General features: G+C 34.2%; 1 protein-coding gene across 4 annotated transcripts in view; it reads left to right on the plus strand.

The window, feature by feature from the left end:
* The window catches only part of USP45 (ubiquitin specific peptidase 45), a 61,279-nt gene extending 39,238 nt beyond the window's left edge, over positions 1-22,041 (plus strand). For 3 of the 4 annotated variants that reach the window (XM_037145473.2, XM_037145475.2, XM_037145474.2), the window contains 8 exons: positions 5,937-6,018; positions 7,892-7,983; positions 9,300-9,356; positions 11,415-12,084; positions 14,182-14,279; positions 16,951-17,037; positions 20,409-20,562; positions 21,180-22,041. In XM_037145473.2, the coding sequence (XP_037001368.2) occupies positions 5,937-6,018; positions 7,892-7,983; positions 9,300-9,356; positions 11,415-12,084; positions 14,182-14,279; positions 16,951-17,037; positions 20,409-20,562; positions 21,180-21,310 (1,371 nt within the window). In that variant the 3' untranslated portion in view covers positions 21,311-22,041. Of the gene's footprint in view, positions 1-5,936; positions 6,019-7,891; positions 7,984-9,299; positions 9,357-11,414; positions 12,085-14,181; positions 14,280-16,950; positions 17,038-20,408; positions 20,563-21,179 lie in introns of those variants that run through there. The other variant, XR_005082527.2, reaches the window with a different exon arrangement.
* The last annotated feature ends 852 nt before the right edge of the window (positions 22,042-22,893 follow it).

Genomic DNA, 22,893 nt, shown 5'->3' on the forward strand with positions numbered 1-22,893 from the left:
AGCATTTTTTGTTACACATTAAATTATTGTTTTGTCATAATGGTACAGTGGGATTCACAGTATCTTGAAAACTTGGGCAGTATACCAAGAAACATTGCTATTTGAAAGCTCTTATCTTTCTTCCTCTCTTTGAGGGTTTTAGATGGTGTGGCAGAATTAAACGTCAAGTCTGTTTGTCTATTCAGTCTGGTGAGCAAGGACAGGCGGGCAGGTCAGTTACAGTGCGCACCCAGGCGGCGCTGCATTGTCTGCTCTGGGAACTCACAGCTGCCAGCCATGCTGTTGCCGTAGTTCATCGCTGCCGTATGGTTTTGCAGTGAAGAAAGGCTACAGCGTTATGTCTGCCACCAGAATATTTTAGTAACAATTAAAAACTACTGACCTCCTTTCGTATTGTTTCAGTAGTCATTTTCTTATGACTCTGAAGTTCAGGACAATACGATGTTCTTACTGAACAAAGCACTAAAGAGATCATTTGTGAATAAAATTATAAATTTTTTGTGTGCAAATAAAATCAAATTTACCATGAGAACTTCCTTTATAAGCTGTCTTTCATCTTACAAATGTATTTGCTTCACTGTTTTAACTTTTAATTTGAGCTGTCACTAAATTAATGTTATATTTTATTTTCTTCTCAAAGATATACATCACTTTAATATGTACATTATTCAATAGAATTATTTTAAAAGCACAATATCTCAGCTAACTTAAACTGTGAGTTTTTTGCTTTCTTATCTTTGAAAGAAGTTTAAGATGGAGGCATAAAATAGTTAAACGTTGATAGTTCTAGTTGATTAATGTGTTGCCGCTGTTAGCAGCTCCCTGACCAAAGTCTGTCTTCTTGTTTAACCTAAATGGTTCAAGGCACAACTCTTAACAATGAGAGGTTATAGATGGACCTAAACCCATTTATTTTATTCAACTTGATGAATTACCTAAAAGTCCAATAGTTTAAAAGTTAATAATTTAATCATCATTGTTTTTACTCATTTTTCTTTGTTCTTACTCTTTTTAAAAAGTGTGATATCATAGCTTACATTTTAAAATGTAGTAAAGGTTCATTAAGTCATATTGAAAGTCATGTTTAAATTAATAAAATGTTCAGATTGTAGAATACAGACTTCTAAATTGAGTTAGTTACTGGAAAGCTTTTTACAGTTACAGTAAATATTTATAGATGAACATTGATATTTACTGGAATCTTTTATTTATATCCATTAAATATTTCTCCTGCATGGAATTTACACCATTCTAATTTATTTTAGTTAAAGAAATTCTTTTTTCATGTGTAAGTCAACTTTAGCTTAGATAACATCAGGTTATATCAATTTTCAAATTTATTGAGTCTGAACTGAAGAATATCTTAATATTTATCATATTTTGCCATGTATGATGCAAAGTTTTTGACCAAATTTTTGAGGGGAAAAATAAGGATGTGCATTATACATGAGTATAATAATGGATAGAATAATCCCATGTATAACACACAAAGAAATGTGGGTGCACATTATACATGGCAAAATATAGTATTGGCTTCTGGGACATATTTTATTATTTTGGTTACCTTTAGATATAAATATATTTCAGAGTGACATAGTATGGATTACTATATGTTTATATTTATACCCTCCTTTGTATATATTTAAGTTTTTGAATTTTGCATTAACTTTGAAAATACACTAGAAGAAAATAGTGAGCAGTTCTAGGAAATATGTGCTGCTGATAGGTCAGTAAATAAGTGAAATTCAGTTCTACAATTATTGGGGGAGGGTGTTAAAAACTTATGAAATAGCTCACACATACAGAAGAATGTGTACAAATATACATACAGTTTAAAGCATAATATAAATACCAATAGCACTCCTCACCCCCACCCCCAGAGTTCAAAAAATAGGAAATTATTAGTACTATAGAAGCTGTTCCTTTTTCCCCCAAGCACTTTTTTCTCATTAAGGGTAACCACTGTTTTGACTTTTACAGAAATCATTGCATTCCTTTTTTTAAATAGTTTTGAAAACTGTTGATACATGTTTACATAATATATTGTTTAGTTTTGCAAAACTGTAACAAGCACAAACCTATTGGCATTATTGAATGAAGCTTCCCCAAAGGAGATAAGTTGAGAGCATCTCTGGAACATAAGGTGGCTTTGGCTCTCTAGAGTTTACAAGAACTCTTCCTGTGGAAGTCAGTGGGCAGTCATGAATGCATTCTGAGCCAGGTGCATCAAAGTCAAGGCAACTAGCAGAGGTGCAGCAGAGATCAGGTGCAGTGGCTCTGTGGTGCAAAAAGGCCAGAGCTGCTCTGTGATTTCTGCTCCTGGCTCTCAGAAATAGGTCAAAGAAGAATCATTCTGGAGGGTAATTATTCCCCTTACAGTCTATCCTCAGATTAAAAGCATAGTACACTGACAGGGGGATCTTGGTGTTAGTAGTATGTCTTTCTCATAAGTCTCACTTTTCTAGTCTGGATTGGTTTCCTCCCACATTTGATGCACAGTTACCGATCTGGAATTTTTCCTAACTTGCTCCTGGCAATTCCCTTTGCCTCTCTTCTGAACTGGCCCTGCTGTTGCAATGTTGTTGTCCTTCTTGGTTTGTGCTCCCATTTGGTGGTATATATGTATATTGTTTCTTCTCTTTATTTAAAAGGTGACATATACTATATATTCATCTTTCTGCACTTGGTCTTTTTTCACTTGAGATACTGTAGCGATCTCTCCTCAGAAGATTGGAAGCTTCTTTTTTTTAAGCTCATCATGTTTAACCACACTTTCAGTCAAGATGGAGGCATAGGCAAATACACCTTGCCTCCCTGCACAGAACTATAGCAAAAAATACAGCTACACTACAAAACAAGTATCACCCAGAATTGTCAGAAAATTGAGCTGTGCAGGGAAAAGAAGATAATTACCTACAAAGGAGTTTCCAAAAGACTGTTAGCTGATTTCTCAAAAGAAACTTTGCAGTCTTGAAGAGATTGGCAAGAAATATTCAAAGTGATGAAAAGCAAGGACATAACTGAGATTAGTCTATCCAGCAAAGCTATCATTTAGAATGGAAAGGCAGATAAAATGCTTCCCAGACAAGATAAGGAGTTCTAAAGGAGTTCAGCATCACCAAGCCATTATTATTATATGAATGAGGGGAAAGATGCTGGGATTAAGAAGCACAAATTGGTGGTACAGAATACACAAGGGAATGTTAAGAATAATATAGGAAATGGAGAAGCCAAAGAACTTATATGCGTGACCCATGGACATGAACTAAGGGGAGGTGGATTGCTGGAAGGAATGGGGCTACTGGGCAGAGGAGGGCAAAGGGGAACAAATCGGGACAACTTCGTAGCATAATAAAATACATTTAAAAATTTTAATTTTTTATAGATTAACCGTTATATGTTTTTCCAGTGTTTTTGCCTTTATGAACAATGCTATGGTGAATGATGTGTTTATTTTATTCTGCATGTGCATAGATATATCCATGTAAGTGCAGAAATGAGATTGCTGGATCAGATTGTCCTTCAAAGGCATACAGTTTTCACTTCTGTTAGCAACATACCATATAAGGGAGTCCATCTGTTTTCCCGTAACCTCACCAAAAGACTGTTTGGTCAAACTTTTTAATTTTTGCCAATCTATTAGGTAGAAAATGGTATCTCAGGGTAGTTTTAGTGTATATTTCTTTTCAATGAGGCTTGATATCTTTTCATCTCCTCCTATTTTTTAGCCCATTTTTCTACTGGGTTTTAAGTCTTTGCTGATTTCTAAAAGCTTTTTGTACTAGGAGAGAATATGTTTACAAGTTTGTCATTTGTATTTTGATTTTACTTATAATGTGGAAGCAATTTTTTAACAAAGTTAAAAATTTTTTGGTTTTTGAATTGTTTTATGGTGTTTGGATACTGAGAGTCATAGTTAAAAAAGGCAAAAAAGGCATTCCCACGCCAAAGTTATAAAAGAGCATCCCTTATTTTCTTTCTTTTTTTTTTTATCAGATTTTATTTATTTATTTTTAGAGAGGGGAAGGGAGGGAGAAAAAGGGAGAAAGAGAGGGAGAGAAACATCAATGTGTGGTTGCCTCTTGTGTACCCCCCACTGGGTACCTGGCCCGTAACCCAAGCTTGTTCCCTGACTGGGAATCGAACTGGTGACCCTTTGGTTTGCAGGCCAGTGCTCAATCCACTGAGCCACACCAGCCAGGGCCTACTTATTTTATCTTTTTAGTTGCTATTGTAAGTGGGGTATTTTTCCATATCTTTAGTTTTTTGCCTGTGTGTGAATGCTACTGACTTTTATTATATTTTATCTTCTTTACAATTTTTATACCTCTGAGACTTATTTTCTATCAAATGCAATGACTAGAACTTTAATACATTAATAACTAATAGTAGCGAATAAGGAATATGAAGGTTTTTAATTTTTTTCTCCTACATCTATTAATATGATGATATATTACCATATCGATACACTTACTAGAATAAAAGCCTCTTGGTCAAACTGTACTGTAGGACTCATTGCATTCCTTTGTGAAATTGTTTGAGCCTGGAGCTTTTTGTAAGGTGCTCTTTAATGATGCTTCCCCACCCACCATTCATTCCAATAGAACCTGGAAGATTTTCTGTCTTTTCTGGGATTAATTTCCCGATGTTAGACATTTTATCCTTATTTTGATTAAGATTAGCTAGTGGGTTTATTTTTTTCCCCAATCACACAATCAGCTTATCTTCACTAATTCTCTTCTTGTACTTTTGTTCAGCTTTAATATTTTTTATCTAAACTTGTAAGTAGGCTGCTTAATTTATTTGTTTATATCTTTTCAACTGATGTAAATATTTAAGGCTGTGACTTTTCTTCTGAACAGTGGAAAGTATCACAGATTCTGATATATAGTGTTTTCATTATTCTCTAGGAAGTCTGCAGTTTGAGTTTAGTTTCTTTTTAACATAATTTAACAAAATTATGTATTTTTACACCAGGAAGTCCAGATCAAACAGTTTCACATTAAGACTTTACTTAAAAAACATTTTAATGAATAATTAACAAACATTCCTTTCACTCCACTGTTAGAAATGCAAATTAGAGATAATTAAATGTATCCATTACTTGGAGGCATAATTACTGTGAAAGATGATTAGCTTCAATAAGTTTTTATTTTTGGAATATGTAGTTCTAGTTTATTCTAAAAGGTTTCTGTGAGGTTGAATCTCTCCTAAAACATATGCAAGACGTGTGAAAACAAACCTTGTCATTTACTAACAGCCACTAAAGACATGATCATTATTGACAGCTAAATTCAAATATTGGGATATTCTTCCTGTGGACATTAATTGATATTCTAGACTTTAGTTATGTATTTATATAAATGAAATACATAACTAAATACTAAATACATTACTATGGAAGCCATAGTGGCCAGTTTAAGGGCTTTTTATATATTATGGTTTTCTTTATAGACAAGAAATTTCATATGGTCTCTATGTGACTTTTTGTCCTGATTAAGGAATACATCATTTTAGGGACAGAATGGGGGAGATGGGGCAGGGAATACAGGGTGAGGAGAGAAAGGCCAATGGAGAAGGAAGGGGAGAAGGAGGGAGAAGTTACTTCACACCTGTAAGAAGAGTGAGACTAGGCTGCCTGCCTAAACATAAGAACTTGGACTCTAATTTCAAATTCTCCCTCAAATAAAAAGTTGTCCGTTTATTGAATTTAAGGACTGGAAGAAGGTACATATTTAATTTTTTTAACTTTCAGTCAATTTATTTTACTGACTAGGGAAGTCACATCCAGTATACTTGGCTGTTTGAAAGTCCTTCTGTTATTAAGAGGATGAGGCTGGAGTTAACTGTTACTAAACCAGAATCAATTCAAAGGAACACAAAATACTGCTTTGAAAGAACAGATTCTTAATAAGTTCTTATTAACTTTGTTATAGAGAATACAAGCTGGCATTCTAAAAGCATTTAACAACCCAACAACTAAAACTGCTGATGATGAAACTAGAAAACAAGTCAAAGGTATGTTGACTCTCTCACTGTTAAGACTTTCTTCTGTAAGAAAATATCCAAAGGTTCTTCTTAAGGAAAAAGAACTGAGCATTATGTGAATGAATGCCCTAAAGCAGTTGCCTTAAAATCAAGGTATACTTATTCCAGTGGCTGTGAGATAGTCTAGTGGGTCATAGAAATAAAATGTTAGAACTTATCCATGTGAATTAAAAAAATAAAGCTAATATCAAATATACAGATTGACACTGTTGCTCTCATATGAGGTATTCTAAGGGAAACTTGAAAGGTTACTAAAAGTAGCAGCCTTTACTTGGGAATGCACTCTTATCATATTCTATCATTTTGCAGTTGAAGTGGGCTGGGTTTGAGTGGACTTTCCAACTGGACGAAATGCTTAAGTGCTCCAAAGATCCCTGCTATGAAACTATTTATTGAAGAGAGTACTAATAGGTCAAGCATACATGCCTATTTTACTCCTAGTGTTAACTCTTCATCAGCCAAAATCTGAGGCAAAAATAGTAACTACCTAATCAAAGCTGATCACTTAAAACATTTAAGTGTGGGTTTATATTCCATTGCGATTAGTGATTTACTGTGTCCTAAATGTATATTCTGCCTTGAGATATTAAACAATGGTGGTATGAAGTCATTCTGGGGAGACACTAAAAATATTATTTGTATTTTGTTTATTCTCTTTTCCAACTTGTATTTTGTTGTAGCACACACTCTGTGCACACCATAGTGTGCACTTTTGTTGTATGTGCACACTATATGTCTATAATTTACAAACAAATATACATTGTGGTTATATATGCTGAAACCTTATATGCAGTTATGGGTTCAAGATTTTTTTAAATGTAGATTTTCAAGCATGCTCTTTTGTTTTGAGATAGTGCCATCTAGTGCATGCTTAGAATAACTGCCCAGTTTTACTTTTCATTTCTTTCCAGTTTGGAAATCTTTTCTATGGTTAATCCTTTGTGCAATTTTTCTTAATGAAACATCATAGTTTACCATAATTTCTCATAGTTAATAAATGTTTATTGATATATCCAGATATGTCTGCTCTGTCATTCAGTGCTTCAAATAACATTTTTAAAAGGTAGAAAATACAATGTTTTAGAAGGTAGAGACCCCCAAAAGATAGAATTTTGAAACAGGAGTAAATAGATTTGTTAATATGTTTCCCCCCACTGTTTTACTGCAGAAAATGTCAAACTTGTATTAAAGTGGAGAGAATAGAATATGAAGCTCCATATATCATGTACCCATCACCTCACTTACTACAACCAGTTCGTGGCATGTTAGGTTTCATCTATTTTTTTACCCAACCCCAAATTATTTTGAAGCAAATCGTAGGCATAACTTCCCTGGCTCTACAAATATTTTCAAAGAAACAGAAAATTTTGACATTTAAACAGTTATGGATATAAGTGAGTTATTCATTGCCATGTTACTTCGCTACACTATGCTGTGTCTACTTGTCTCTACTATCCTGTCATTTCCATAGTTATAGTCCTGGCACCTGTAGCCCTAAAGGCACACCTCCTTCCCCATCCCTCCACCTCTGGGTTAGGCACAGAGGCTGTAAAGGATTTAATGGGAGCATTTGAGACATAGTATGAATCACGGTTATTGCTCTACTTATTTTACCTTTTAAGAGCAGTTTGTTATTTCTTGAATACTACTGTAGTTGATAGTCACATTTTCTCTGATAGAATTCTAAAGAAGAAAGACATAATATCACATGGTAAAATACATTATTAAATGTGATACTGGACATCTGCCTTGGATTTCTTTTGAGTCAACAGAAAAAGCCATGTTACATTATAAGGTTGATGGTTGACATGTGTTTTTGTATTAAAAAGTATTATTTTTACAGCATATGGAAGAGAAGGTGTGAAAATGAACTTCGTAGATCGGATCTTTATTGGTGAATTAACTAGCACAGTCATGTGTGAAGAATGTGCAAATGTAGGTACTTGGAAGTTCACTTCAACATGGACTAGCTTACAGTCATGCTGTTTTATTTCTTTCACATATATTTATCAGCAGTCATTTATTTTTATTTGTGACAGATGACTACATAATAGTAGTGAAAATCCTCTTAAAATATATCTTTTACTCCTAGAAAGTAAGCATAGTTCATAATTTAAAAAAATAAATGTTATTTTATTTTTCTTCCTGAGAAACCCCTGAAGTTCTCTCAGCTTATTTGAATGTGCTCGAATGTGTTCACTACTTGTTTGGATTGAAGTAAAAGAAGGGTCTCTTATGAGAATAACTATGTTTTGTAGCTACAGGGTGGGGCAAAATAGGTTTGTAATTGGTCATGTGAAAATAATGCTATCATTAAAAATACAAGAACGGACTCTTTTGAGTGCTCACAACTGTGAGCCCACCTTTGCCCCACCTGTGCACGCTGCCCCGAAATTCATTCCAGCAGAAATAATTCAGTGTAGTAACACAACCTAGGGTGATCTAACTTCTTGATTTTGTAAGTTGACTTGACTCATATTTGAATTTAGTGTTAATGTGATGTGGTGGAATGTCATCTGTCCTTTAACAACAGTTTAATGATGTATAAACTTTTACAGGCTTTCTACCACTCGATAAGGAATATTTCTGAAAGCATAACACTTAGAGTATGATGGGTTTACACTTTCGTCAGATTTTATTATGAAAGACAGCCTTTATACACATTCTCCTGACCCAGACAGCGGAGTGCCTTTCCACCTGCTCTAGCCCCATACACTCAGGACTACGTATTGTATTTCCTTCTAGCCTGTCATGTGGAAGCACAGACTGTCAATGAGACAGTTCTTAAATTTCCAGTATATCCCACATAGACATTGATTTCTCTCTCTCAAGCTAGAGAGCATCTTTTAAAACAGAATTATCCTACAAAACATAGTCAAACTTTCTGCCTTTTTTCATGGCTTTTTCATAGTTTATTTATATTGTGGCACTAATTTTACCACAAATATGTTTCTGTCTTCATTTAATCATTATTATTAAACATAGTTATTTTGAAGTTACTTTGAATATTACTGACATTGTGATTTGATAACATGGTAAAATTCAACAGGGTTGTATTTATTGAAGTTTTGGGATACCTTGTTTTGATTATGTGTGTGCTGCTATACCCCATTAAGTGGCTATTGGTTCCAGGAAAGTTTTTTAACTTAAAATTTTAAGTGGCCTGGGAAGTCTGATTTGTTTAAGCCCTTACAAAACTACACTGTCTATGTTAGAATTCCACCTGAAGTTCCCAATATGTTTTTTTTAAGGTCTCCACGATGAAAGATCCTTTTATTGATATTTCACTTCCTATAATAGAAGAAAGGGTAAGGAAAAAAAAACTTACTAAGACTTCTGTGAAGGGCATTTATTTATTCATATATTTAGACATTTGTTGAGTATATTATCAGATATCTGAGTCATTTATTATATACATTAGTTGAGTTTGTACAGTATAATATTGGGGTTTGTATATGTATGCATAAAGTATGATAAAGTTATTATTCTCAGGGAATTTAAATCCTTATGCTTTATATCTTGAGAATTAATGTTAGGAAAATTATATTTCAAATGAGAAATTTTAAAAAGTAGGTTATATCCAAAATTTATTTCCTAAAGAAGTTTTGTGTTATGTACATGGCCTTCATATAGGTGTCAAAACCTGTATTTTGGGGAAGAATGAGTAAATATAGAAGTTTACAGAAAACAGATAATGGTCAGTACAGTGGTGTTATTACTAGAGAAAATATTCATTAGTGCAGCACTACCAGGAAGCATTCTTCATCTAAAGATAATGTAAGATTATATGTATTTGAGATTTGTGAGGTATAAGATTATATATATTTGTATATGTATATAATATGTATTATATGTATATGTATTCTGCTTTTTCAAACTTTTCAGAAGTTTTGGAAAATTTCAAAACTATACAGAAGTAGAGAAAACAGTACAATAAACTCCCATACACCTGTTTCTCAGTTTCTTAGTTATCAGCTCTTGGATAATCAATCGTGTTTTAAGCTACATCTCACATTCTCCCCCTCCACACCCCAGATTATTTTGGAATAAATCCCAAGTACATCATATACATCGATGTGTATCTCTAAAATATGCTCTTTAATTTTTTTAAAATAATCCTCACCCACGGACACATTTTACTTATTTTTTTTTAAGAGAGAGAGGCAGGGGGTGGGGAGAAAGAGAGAAACATGGACGTGAGAGAGATACATCCATCGGCCGCCTCCTGTACACACCCAGCTGGGAATCAGACCCACAGCCTATCGGTGTACAGGATGACACTCCAGCCAACTGAGCCGCCTGGCCAGGGTAGAAAGATAAATACTCATTTAAAATGCATAACCACAGTACCATTATCATACCTAAAAATATTATTAACTTTGTAATTCTGCCAATATTCAGTCATTATTTAAATTTCTACAGTTGTCTCATAAATACTTCCTTTTTGTTTTTGCTTTTTAAAGTGTATTTGAATTCATTATCTAAAAAAGAGCTATAGAATGTAGTTGATTGCCATGTCTCTTAAATGTCTTTTAATCACCTCCCCTTTTTTTCTTTGCAGTTTATTTGTTGAAGAAATCAGGTCTTTTTTTTTTTTTCAAATCAGTTCCTCACATTCTCACTTCAATAGTAATTCATTTTGCTACTGCATTCACATGTTAATAGGTGCCTATTTGTCTCCTTTGTTTTGTCCTTAAGGCAGTCAGATATAGATGCCCAAATGGACTTAGGTTTGATGATTTAATTTTTGACAAGAACACTTTTAAGTGGTGGTATATACTTCTGTCGAGGAGGTGCACACCACATTTGATGTCTCTCTCTGTGATGTTACCAGCCATTGATGTCTATTATATGTGCTCATTATTATTACTCACTAGGAGCACACCTGGTTTTTTAATTATCCCATATGAATTTAAAGAAATAAATCCGAATTTTCACTTCATTAAAAAACTTTTTTACATACTATTATTTTACATACTATTATTTGTACTTACTTGGCAAATTGATATATTGTCAGATCTAATTTACTATGTAGAAGGCTTTTTAAGTGGCAAGACTACAGAGATTATGCAAAGATTTGCACTTGAAACACCTCCCTCGCAGCACTGTTCCACAAAAGTCCTGTTCTCTCTGCAAATGGGTAACAATTGTTGTTGGTTTCCTGTGTAAAGGTTTATTTTTAAGTTAGAACTATTTGTTATATATCTTTTATTGGTTGTAGTTTATATAGATTGAGGAAGTAGATTTTAGAAGTACTAAAAATAGTATTTATTTAATAATTGTGGAACATTTAAGTAAGACGTACTGGCATTTATTTTCAGTAAGGTCACAAGATTTTTTTCTCTAAAAACACTGTCAACTTACAGCATCAACTAATTCATGGCAGAAAACGTACAAGGAAGTTGCCATCCGGAGAAGATAAAGCTGTTGTCATATACCGGAAAGATGGAAACTCTGGAGTGAATGGGGATTCTTCAGTGCTCGTGAGCGTCATGAACACTGGGTCACCTCTGACTGAAAACCCCACTGACGGCAGTGCAAAAGAAGCCAGTCATTCTGAAAGTAGTGTTGATGCTGACAGTGAGGCTTCGGAATCTGAAAGTGCTTCCAAGAAGACCCTGTTGCCAAGATCCAGTAGTGGCTGCTGCGGGCATACAAATGGGCATCACCATCCCTCAGCAAGCAAGACACCCCCCAAAGAGACCGACAGTGGTGATGAGGGAGTGGCTGAAGCTATTTCTGAACTTCGTTTAAGCAGCACTGTAACTGGAGATAGAGATTTTGATGAGGAAAATCAGCCACTAATTCTTGCAGATAATTTATATTTTTCAGAGGGGAGACGTATGATGTCTCCCAGTCCCCAAAATGCTTTTCAGACCCTTTCTCAGAGCTATGTAACTACTTCTAAAGAATGTTCAGTTCAGTCTTGTCTCTACCAGTTTACATCTATGGAATTATTAATGGGGAATAACAAGCTTCTTTGTGAGAACTGTACTGAAAAGAAACAGAAGTGCCAAAGGGAAACCAGTTCTGCAGGTAAATATTTAGCTTTTTGTTTTGTATTCATGGATTATCAAATAGTGACTAGTTGGCATTAGATCCCAAAGAGAGGAAGCTAAGCATTTTGTCTCTAAACTTGAGCTGCGTGGAGGCGGGGATTGCCTTTTTTGTATACCTGTTCGTAACTCAACACTGAAGACACTGACTGGTCAATAGAATTTTGTTGAAATTAATTGGAAAACAGGAAGTATCCATCTCTGCCCTGAAAATGTAAATCCACATAATTTTATCTCAGGAGACCAGCTATCTCAGATCTTCTCAGAAGAAATTCTAAAACTTAAAATTTTATCATTAGTGAGGTTAATGATAATATTAATGTGCTTCACAAATCTCATCAATCTAGTATTAAGTCTAGTAATAATATATACATTTGAAGGTTTTACATAATTGCATATTATCAAGCTAGCAACATAATAACTGTATAATTGACTAGAAAAAATGGAAAAAAGAAAACTTACCAAGTAAGAAATTTTCAGTGCACCTCTAGCCTTGATTAAATGTGGAGAATACTCAGATTCCTAGTGACTAGTTTTTCAAAATACAAATTTTATTATCATTCAGGGATGGTGAGGCCAACAGATCAGGATACAGCTGCCACTGAAGATATTTTGTTACTTATAGTTCCCCAAAAGAGGGGCACATGGGGAGTCACCAGGGTTGATCTGGAGCAGAGGCAACCAGAGGGGAAACTAGGACAAGAGCCTTTATTGTGGTTTCCAAGGGCAGGAATGGATAAGGCAGGGTGAACAGGTTTCAGACTGACTAGTTTTGAATAATTTCAATGGGCTCTGGGCTATCGGAGCTGTCTGTAGTTGTCTGGTACTTGAATAACATGTGATTAGAGCAGGTGGATAGTGGCCTAGAGTTTAAGACCTCAGTAAAGAAGGTAGTTGGGGTATGGGTTTTGAATTGGTTGGTTTGCCTACGAAAGGCACACGTAAGTTGTCCAAGCATCAGAACAAAGAGACACTTAATAAAGTAGTGATTAAGGAAATGTCTAAATCAGAGAAGAAATAACAATTTATATGAATCCAAGTTAAATATGTACTCGGTCACATTCAAATCCTATCATGTCCTTTCTAACAACCTCTTCCTGAAATCCTCCATAGTTTCCATGATACAAGCTCTCCCTTCACTGCAATAAATACTGAGCCAATTTCATCAACTACAGGTGTGTTTCTGGTGGTCTTTGGCTGGAGGGTATTCCTAAGTCACTACTAGTCCATCTCCTTTTCAGCTTCCAAAATTGTGTTGTGAGTGTCATTGCACCAATCTTTTGTGTGTGTATGCACCTTTAAAAATTTCAGTTTAGTGGTTTTGGAAAGAGTAGAGGCATCCTGTAACCAGAAGTGTACTTTCTTTTTAAAAATACTTTATTTATTTATTTTTAGAGAGAGGGGAACAAGAAAGAGAGGGAGAGAAACATCAATGTGTTGTTGTCTCTAGCACGCCCCCTACTGGGGACCTGGCCCGCAATCCAGGCATGTGCCCTGATTGGGTATCAAACCAGTGACCCTTTGGTTCACAGGCCCACTCCCAATCCACTGAGCTACACCAGCGAGGGACACTTTCTTTTTTATTTCCTTTTTAAAAAAATCTAGTTTACTGAATTTGCACACAACAGAATTTGTATGTAGTATATAATTTGTATTCCATAAAATTCATGTGTACAGTTTAATAAGTTTTGATAACATATATAGTCCTGTAACTACCATCAAGATATAGAACATTTCCAGTGCCCCAAAATGTTTCCTTGTGCTCCTTTGCAGTTAATTCCCTCTCCCATTGCTTAGTCCCTGCATTTACTAATCTCATTCTCTTCCCTACGGTTTTGCCTTCTCCAGCATATCATGTAAATGGAATCGTGTAATACATAGCCTTTTGTCTCTGGCTTCTTTGCCACTTAGCATAACGTCTTCAGATTCACTCATACTGTTACATATATCAATCATTCATTCTAATTTCTTTTTTAATATTATAAAAATGTGACATAGTGCTTCTATATAAATGTTGACTATATTATATGGTAGATAAAATGTAATCTTACAAATAAATTCATTACATTTTATGCAGAAAAGAAAGCAGAGGGGATTTATACTAATGCCAGAAAGCAGTTGCTCATATCTGCTGTTCCAGTTATCCTAATACTCCATCTTAAAAGATTCCATCAGGTAAAAGCCCCTTTAGTAACACTACTGTAATTTTCATCAGATGTTTTGTAGAGCCCTAAGTCTTACAAAATACTTTCAAAGATTAGGCACTCATTTATTGAATTTAAAAACTTGTCATATAGAATTTACTACTTTTCAGCCATTATAGTTTAAAAGACTTTTCTAATTAAAATTGTTTCATTCACAGTGTTTGAAGATTTGGGTGGTAGGAACCCAAATGGTGGGTGTTTGTTAGCATGTGTCAATGGAAAATAAGAATTCTTAAGGACCCTTAACAAAAATAAAAAAAATGTTTAGAAGTAGAAGAATAGCAAAGTGCATGTAGCTTTCTGAGATCCCAGCGTGGGGGGCCTGTGAGGGCTGGGCGTGGCCAAGGAGGGCTGGGTGGAAAAGGACTGCAAGGCAGGCTCCTTCCCTGTAGGACTCTGCAGTGGGAGGGACTGAAATATTTTTAACATATCAGGTTTTTCTTGAATTTTTATGTTTTTAATTCAATGCATTATCTCACCTTTTTTATTTTGTATTTGATAAAATGATTTTAGCATTTTTCTGGAAGAATGAGTAAGTGAAAATAACACATTTTTGCAAAAGTTAGAAGAAAAATTTTTAGAATGCCTGTTTTAAAATAAAATTCGAATCAGTAAAACAGTGTGGTCAGAATTGTCAAGTAAAACATGAAGTATAATTTAAAGCTCTTTTGTTATAATAATTAAGCCATCTGAAATCAGTTGGGAAAGGGGCTGTATTATTCAGTAAAGGACTTAAGGAAGAAAAATAACAATTGGAGGAGATTAAAGTTTATAGCTACCCTTTGTACTATATACCAATACTATCTTTAGATAAACTGTTTTAATTGTATGAAACAAATTACCAAAAGGCATACAAAGGTAACTAATCAACATTTCTCTCTCACGTCAATGTTTCTTTCCATCTCCCGCTTAATCCATTCTCTCTAAAATCAATAAGCATGTCTTTGGATACAGATAAAAATAATAAAACTAAATAAAAATATATACTTAAAATTATTTTAAAAAAGAAAAGATAAAGAGATTTGTCATGTATTAAAGCCCTTTACAAATTTTTTCCTATTATGGAGTAGTTTCTGAACCACAAAATAATATCTGGGGAAAGGATGCATTAGCCTGCAAGGTTTGTAGACAGTGCAAGGTTTGTAGACAGTGCTGGTATTGGGTGCTTATAGAGATGACCTGATGAGAACAAACAGGGAAAGCAAACTGAATACAGACTACGTAATTACTCCTCAGGTATGACCTCATAATTTCATGTCAGATACTATGTTAAGTCCTGTAAACATCATTTGAAGAAACAAATAAGTGGGTATATTTTGGTCAAAAATAAGCTTTTCTTCCTTTAAAGAAAGGTAAGAACAAGGCAACAGATTCATAGTAAAATTATGTCCTTCAAGTAAGTCATGAAAGCCTTGCATGAAAGGTTATATCTGTTAGTTTTTGTCTACACAAATAATTCAGATTAAGGATCTTCTGATTCCAGTAGAGTTTCTATTTGTGGGTTTCCTACTTAATACCTTTGGCAGTCTATCAACTAGTTTTTAACTATTATTAAATATTGCAAAGTGTACATTTTTCAAGTTTTGCCCTTGGAAATTAACCATAAAGAAGTATAGCTTACTTAAGGATATGAAGGTTCATTTTTTAAAAAAATATTTATTTACTTGTCGAGGGAGGGGAAAGGAGGGAGAAAGAAAGAAAGAGAGAAACATTGATGTGCAAGAGAAACATCAGTCAGTTGCCTCTTGCATGCCCCAGACCACTAGGGACCTGGCCCACCACCCTGGCATGTGTCCTGACCAGAAATCGAACCAGTGACCTTTTATTTTGCGGGACAACACCCAACCCACTGAGGCAAACCAGTCAGGACAGGGTTCATTTTGGTTTATTTTTCCGACTACGAGATGTACTCCCCGCCCCATGCCCCCAATTTGGGAGGAAAATGCAGTGGCAACCCTGCTCCTGCCTCCTGTGACCCCGCTCCACTGCTGCCCCGCCCCCACAGTGAGCCAGGTAAGCTACATTCAGACTATGACATACACCCTTTCCTCCCAAATTTGGGGGGAGTATGTCTCATAGTCCAAAAAATACGGTATATAATACATAACATTTATTGATAAAATGATTTGAGTATTCAAATTCTGGCTTTTTATTTTAATAAATGAATACTACTGAATTTTAGAACTGAGAAGGATCTAATCTAATCCACGTATACCCATTTTCTGCCTTGATCTAGATGAGGTAGTATGTAGTCATTGGGGGTTAGCCAGTCACTGAGTGAGGCCTAGGCCACCAGGCCCTGACTCCAGTTCAGTATCTGTTTATGACAGCATGTGTATCAGCACCTTAGCTTGTACTTCATTGAATTTACTTTTCCCTAACTGTTGAAAGCCATAGTGAAAGTCATTATTCCCATATTGTTTGTGGTAAAAATGCACATGTAAATAAATGATATTTGCTGTAACCGTTTATGGAACTTAATTAAAAACTTAGTCATATATCAGTTTTGAACTATTCATTAATCATGTTTTTATATCTGTGAAAAAACCAAACTTCTAGGATTCCTCTTTTAGTTTTAATTAATAAACAATGATTTAGATTGGGTTTGTTGGATTAAAACATTTTTTTTTGGTCTTTCTTAGGCTGGATTGAGTCTTCGAAAGGTAAACAGACATGTAGATTTTCCACTTGTGCTTGATTTAGCACCATTCTGTTCCGCTACTTGTAAGGTATAGTATATTATTAAAATGCTTAATTAACTTGCAAATAATATGCTTATGGTACCCAATGATTGTTTGTTATGCCATGCTTTTCTTTTTTTAAAAAATAAGCTCCTCTGAAAGGGAATTTTATAGTTAGTGAAGGTAAATCGCTAAAATGTGGAGCATTTAATGCACTGAATATGACTTGTCTTTTGGGAGATAGATTAAGGGAAAGTCAAAAAATGCATAAAGCATGAGACCTAGAGGTCATGAAGATTAAAGCCACTTGTACATGCTACCAGAAGCAGACCACTGCTGGGAAAAGTAAGCAGACTGTGTGTCCTCTTCTGGTTCTTGTGGTTGATATGCTTACATGGCAGTAGTTTTAGCATTTGTGGAGTTCTTTATCTTTTGCAAATCAGTCAACTAATACATTGTTTTTTATGCCATTTCAGGTACACTATTGAGAATAGTGTACTTGTCAGATGAGTATGGTACTTTGAGATTACTAAAACCTTAAAAATTAGATATAGAAAACAGACTGGTTTATAATTGTTTGTATTTACATGTCGGAACTGTGCCGGTGAAATAGATAACTTTGACTTCCTGAAGGGAACCGAACAGTTCTGGGCAACACCTTGTCCTGTTCATGATTGCTGGTTAGCAGTCCAGGCGTTGTGGCATGTAGGAGAGTGCTTACTGAATTTAATGTTTTTAATATAGTGATCAATGAAAACAAAATTATCTTAAATGCAATTTTTTGGTGAATATAGTTCGTATGTGGAACACCAGCACTATCTGTCAATTATTAACATTAAGGTTCATGGAATTTGATAGTGTGGTAAATAAAATGAAATTTAACAAGCTCTATATTAAATTTATGAAAACATTGTTTAAAAGTACCTATTTTAGAGAATTTCCAACATACACAAACATACACAGAACCACACAGTGAACCTCCAGCAGCCACTGCCTGGCCCTAAATCCTTAGATACATGGGCCAGTCCTGCCCCATCCACATGCTCATGCCGACTCCTCCTGTATTATCACTGTCACTATTACTGTCACTATCACTGTCAGTATTACTGTTTTAATCCTCACCCAAGGATATGTTCATTGACTTTAGAGAAAGGCAGGGAGAAACATGGATGTGAGAGAGAAATATTAATCAGTTGTCTTCCTGTACAAGCCCCCGACTGGGGATCAAATGTACAACCTAGGTGTGTTTCCTGACTGGGAATCAAACCGTAACCTTTTGGTGTACAAGGATGACGCTCCAACCAACTGAGCAACCCTGCCAGGACTGAAGCATCATTTCGTTCATAATATTTCACTATGTATCTCTAAAAGATAAGAATCACTTCTCACATTTTTACATAACCACAATACTACTATCAACACTAAAGCAAATAGACAAATATCACATCATTTAGTGCATGTATTTCTAATTATATCATAAATGAATTCATATCCAAGGAAGAACTACACATTGTAATTGGATAATGTCTTTAGTCTCTTTTAATATACAGTTAACATCTCCCTTCTCTCTCCCCTTCAATTCCTTCCTTGCAAATTATTTGTTGAAGAAACTGGGCCATCTTTACAGTAGTTTCCCCAATTTAGATTTCGATGATTATTCCAATGTCCTCTTTATTTACTATAAATAGGTAGCTGGATAGTTGGATCTGGAAAGGCTTGAACAGATTTAGGTTTGATGTTCCTTATTTATTTTATTACTTTTTCCTGGCAAGGCTGTTTCATAGGGAATGTTTAATCAGGTGGCACAAAATTCTGATTATCTTTTTATAATAGCAACCAATGATGCAATGTTATATTTATGAGTTCATTAAGAATTGCAAAATGGTGATATTCTTATTCTGTCATTCCTTCACGTATTAGCTAGAAAACTTCTATATAAAGAGATACTCTTAAAAAAAAGAGAGAGATACTCTTTTCATCTGTCTAGTTATCTTATGGTATAGTTATAGTTGTTATCAAAGAGAGGATAGCCCTGGCTGGTGAGGCTCAGTGGATTGAGTGCTGGCCTGTGAACCAAAAGGTCACCAGTTCGATTCTTAGTCTGGGCACATGCCTGGTTTGTGGGCCAGGTCCTCAGTTGGGGGCATGCGTGAGGAAACCAATCAATGTATCTCTTACACGTTGATGTTTCTCTCCCTCTCTAAAGAATAAATAAATAAATAAAAATAAATAAATAAATAAAATCAAAAGAAAGAAAAAAAAGAGAGGGTAAATGCTTAATTCTTTCCCTACCCTCCTTTTAAACCAGTTTGCAGAATAATGAATTGGTTCACTAGCATCCTTGAACTGTGACTAATTAATTTATGATTATGAATTCATGCATTTAAACACATTAGATATGTTTCAATTTACTACACTCTTTTTTTATTCATGCACTGGCATATTTGTCTAATGGATCTATATCGTTGGCTACTGAAAGCCACTTAAGTTGGTTTCTGGGTTTTTTGACCTGACTGACCTCTCTGAATGATTGATTATGCCACTAACTGGACATATTCTTCAGTTACTTAATTTTTTTAATTTTGATTTTTTAGGGACTATTTTTTAAATTGAAATAATTCAAATTTTGTTTAATAGTTGTATAAAGTATTTACAAAGTCCCAAAGTCAAATGTATCAAATGTACAAAGCAAATTTAATTCAAACAAGTGTAGCTTTTCTCCTGTTTCTTCCCTCCTTTTATAGATAAATATTGTTAAAAATTCATGGTTTATTCTTCTACTAGTTTTTTCAAAAATATAAGAAGGTAGTTATGTGTATATGGATTTCTCCTCTTAAATAATCATAGCTTACAATATGTATCCTTTATTTCTACCTTTTTCTTACTGTTATATCCTGAAGATTATTTCAAAGCAGTATCTAAAGATAGCCTGCAGTCCATTTTTCAAGCAGTGTGATACTCTGTAGTATGGATGCACCAGAGTTTATTCAACTAGTCTTCAATTTATGGGCATTTGAGCCTATTCTAATTTTTTGATAGTATAAACAATTGTGCAATTAGTAGTGTGATGCATATATTTTTTCATTTTGCTATATGCTTATAAGATAGAATCCTAGAAATAGTATTGATAAGTCTAAGAGTAATGCATATGTAATTTAGCTTGATAACATTAAATATTCCAGGATAGAGAATGCACCCCTTTTGCAGTTTGTACTCCTTTGCATTCCCACCTCTGGTGTGTGTGAATACCTTTTTCCCACAGCCCGTCAACAGAGGATGTTGTTAAGCATTTGCATTTTACCAGGCTAATATGTATGGAAAATTTTTAATATGTTATTCTCTTATATTAAGTAGCATGTACATTTGACTTAATTTTCCTTACAATAATATCTCACTGTGTATTACTTTTTTGCCTAAAGAATGTACATATAGGAGAGGAAGTTCTCTATGGTCTGTATGGCATAGTGGAACACAGTGGCTCAATGAGAGGAGGTCACTACACTGCATACGTGAAAGTGAGAACACCTTCCAGGAAATTATGGGAACGTATCACTGGAAAGAAAAGTGTACCTGGTATGTTATCCTAAGTTTATTTTATTCTTAAAAAACAAGTGAATTTATTCTTCCTTTTCAGAAAGAGGTAAGCTATTTCATGAATAATTCAAGTGCATTCACTTTGTTTATGTTAAGTGAATAATATGTTTGAGTACTAGATAATCTGAAATAATCTTAAATATAAGACTGTAGCCTGGGAGTTGATGTGAAGTGACACAGTTTTTCAGGGTGTTGAGTCATCATGTGTGGCAGTGCCAGTGGCATTTTATTTAACAAAAGTTTTTGAAGACATATCAGGACCGCAGAATAGAGTTGAAATTGAAAGTTTGCTGACTTTGCTTATGGATCTGCCAACTAGCTTTGTTTTTCTGTTCTGTTTTAGTGAAAATTATTTTCCTCAAATAATACTATTCACAAGACTATGTAATATTTCACTAGACTTCTAAAATAAAATGATAGTAATGTCAATGCTTTGGAAGAGTTAGTTCATTTTAGAAGAAACAGGAAGAAACACTTACATGATAAGATCTAGCATTAGATAAATATAGTTTGTGGTGAATATGTGGTTGCTTGTAATACAGAGTAAGAACATATTTATTGTAACATGACCCTTTTGTTTTATTTGTTTTTTTCAGGTTTGAAAGAACCGGATAGTGAATTGGCAGGCCAATGGGTCCATGTCAGTGACACTCATGTGCAGGTGGTTCCAGAATCACGAGCACTTAGTGCACAAGCATACCTTCTTTTTTATGAGAGAATATTTTAATTATTTTATTAATTATTGAGGGTAACGATTATTTAGATCACGTTTATTTAAATGCTGCAATGATAACCATAACATGCAATGTGCCTTTGTAGTCTGTCCTCTTCTGTAGGAACAGCATGTCCCTCAAATGCTCCTGAACGTTTTTACCTTTTTGGTGAATCCTCTTAAAGTAAATTAAATTTAGTCAATGCTTTCAAGTATATATTTTTAAAATAAATGTAAACACGTTTAAAAAGTTGTTTGTCCCAGAACAAAAGTAGAATTTACAGTAGTAGAAGAAATGCCTTTATGGTGTGGATTATTATTATTATAAGCATTCAGAAATGATGTTGGCTAAATCAGATCCTTCCTTAAATGGTGTTACCCAAATGTGAGTCACACACCACCTTTCTCATATATATGTATCTACCACACCATTATTTACTTAAAAGTTTTGACCTTATTTTTTAGCTTTACTTTTTTTAACTGTAGCCCTACTTTGAGCATATTCCACATTTTATGTGCTAGTTGTATTTTTTATAATAAACCTTAAAGTAATATGTAACTATTAAAGAAAAGTTGTTCATGTATTAGTTCACTTAAAATCATCTCAGGACTATCTGGTGGTTATATGTATGCTGTTGTGTGGGGAACGTTGTTAACACATGTCCTTGCACAACTGGCATGGTGACTTTGTCTTGTTTTGTATGATTCAGCCATATAAAAAGGTATCAATATAACTTCAGTCATATGGATTTACAAATAATATATTGATTAGCTTATCGCTTTGAAGTTTTGAGACATAGAAAAATACATGTAACCTATTCATGGTAGAGTTGAGGATAATTTGCAAATAATTAGCCAAGGTCAAACTATAATTATAGATAATTCTAACATGCAGAATTGATAAATAGAAGTTATTAATCCATATGAAACCATAGGATAACTTTAAATTACCAAATTAAATTTGTCAGTAATAGATGATTATATTTTTCTTATATTTAACAAAAAAGTCTAATACATTTTTAGTGCTGTAAATCAGTAAATATTATATTAATTCACAGTTTTAGGGTTTTGCAACCCCTTTGTATTCAACAAGTATCATTAATAAGTTCAAGTGAGTTTAGCTTTTAATGGGTTATGAAGTTGGCATTTGTGATTTTCTTTTTAAATAAATAATAGCAAAGGTATGATAGTTTCCCTCTAGAATGCAAATTGTTAAGCTGTTAAAGCTTGGCAGAAAAACATTACTGTTAGTTGGGCTTAAATTTTAAAAATAATCGCTACCTTGGTATCACTTTACTGAATCAAAGCATCCTAATCATTAGTACTAATGAAGGTACTATGTACAGGCAGGTGCTAGGTTAAGTGCTTAGTTCTAATTAACTCTTTTCTTGGGAAGGAAGAATATGAATAGAGGCTGGAGGAAATTGCAGAAGTATTTAATGAAGACTCTGGTTATACATAACATTATCAAGGTTACTAGTGCTGCCTTTTGATATATGGATGAATGGAATTGTGATTATTGTTAAAGATGGTAATATACAAAATGAACAACTGAAAAATGTCATGGCACAAATTCTATTTTTAAGCTGTTGCAATTT

This window comes from Artibeus jamaicensis, unplaced genomic scaffold, assembly GCF_021234435.1.
Source record: "Artibeus jamaicensis isolate MK-2021 breed Jamaican fruit bat unplaced genomic scaffold, CSHL_Jam_final contig_387, whole genome shotgun sequence".
In the NCBI taxonomy this organism is placed as follows: Eukaryota; Metazoa; Chordata; class Mammalia; order Chiroptera; family Phyllostomidae; genus Artibeus; species Artibeus jamaicensis.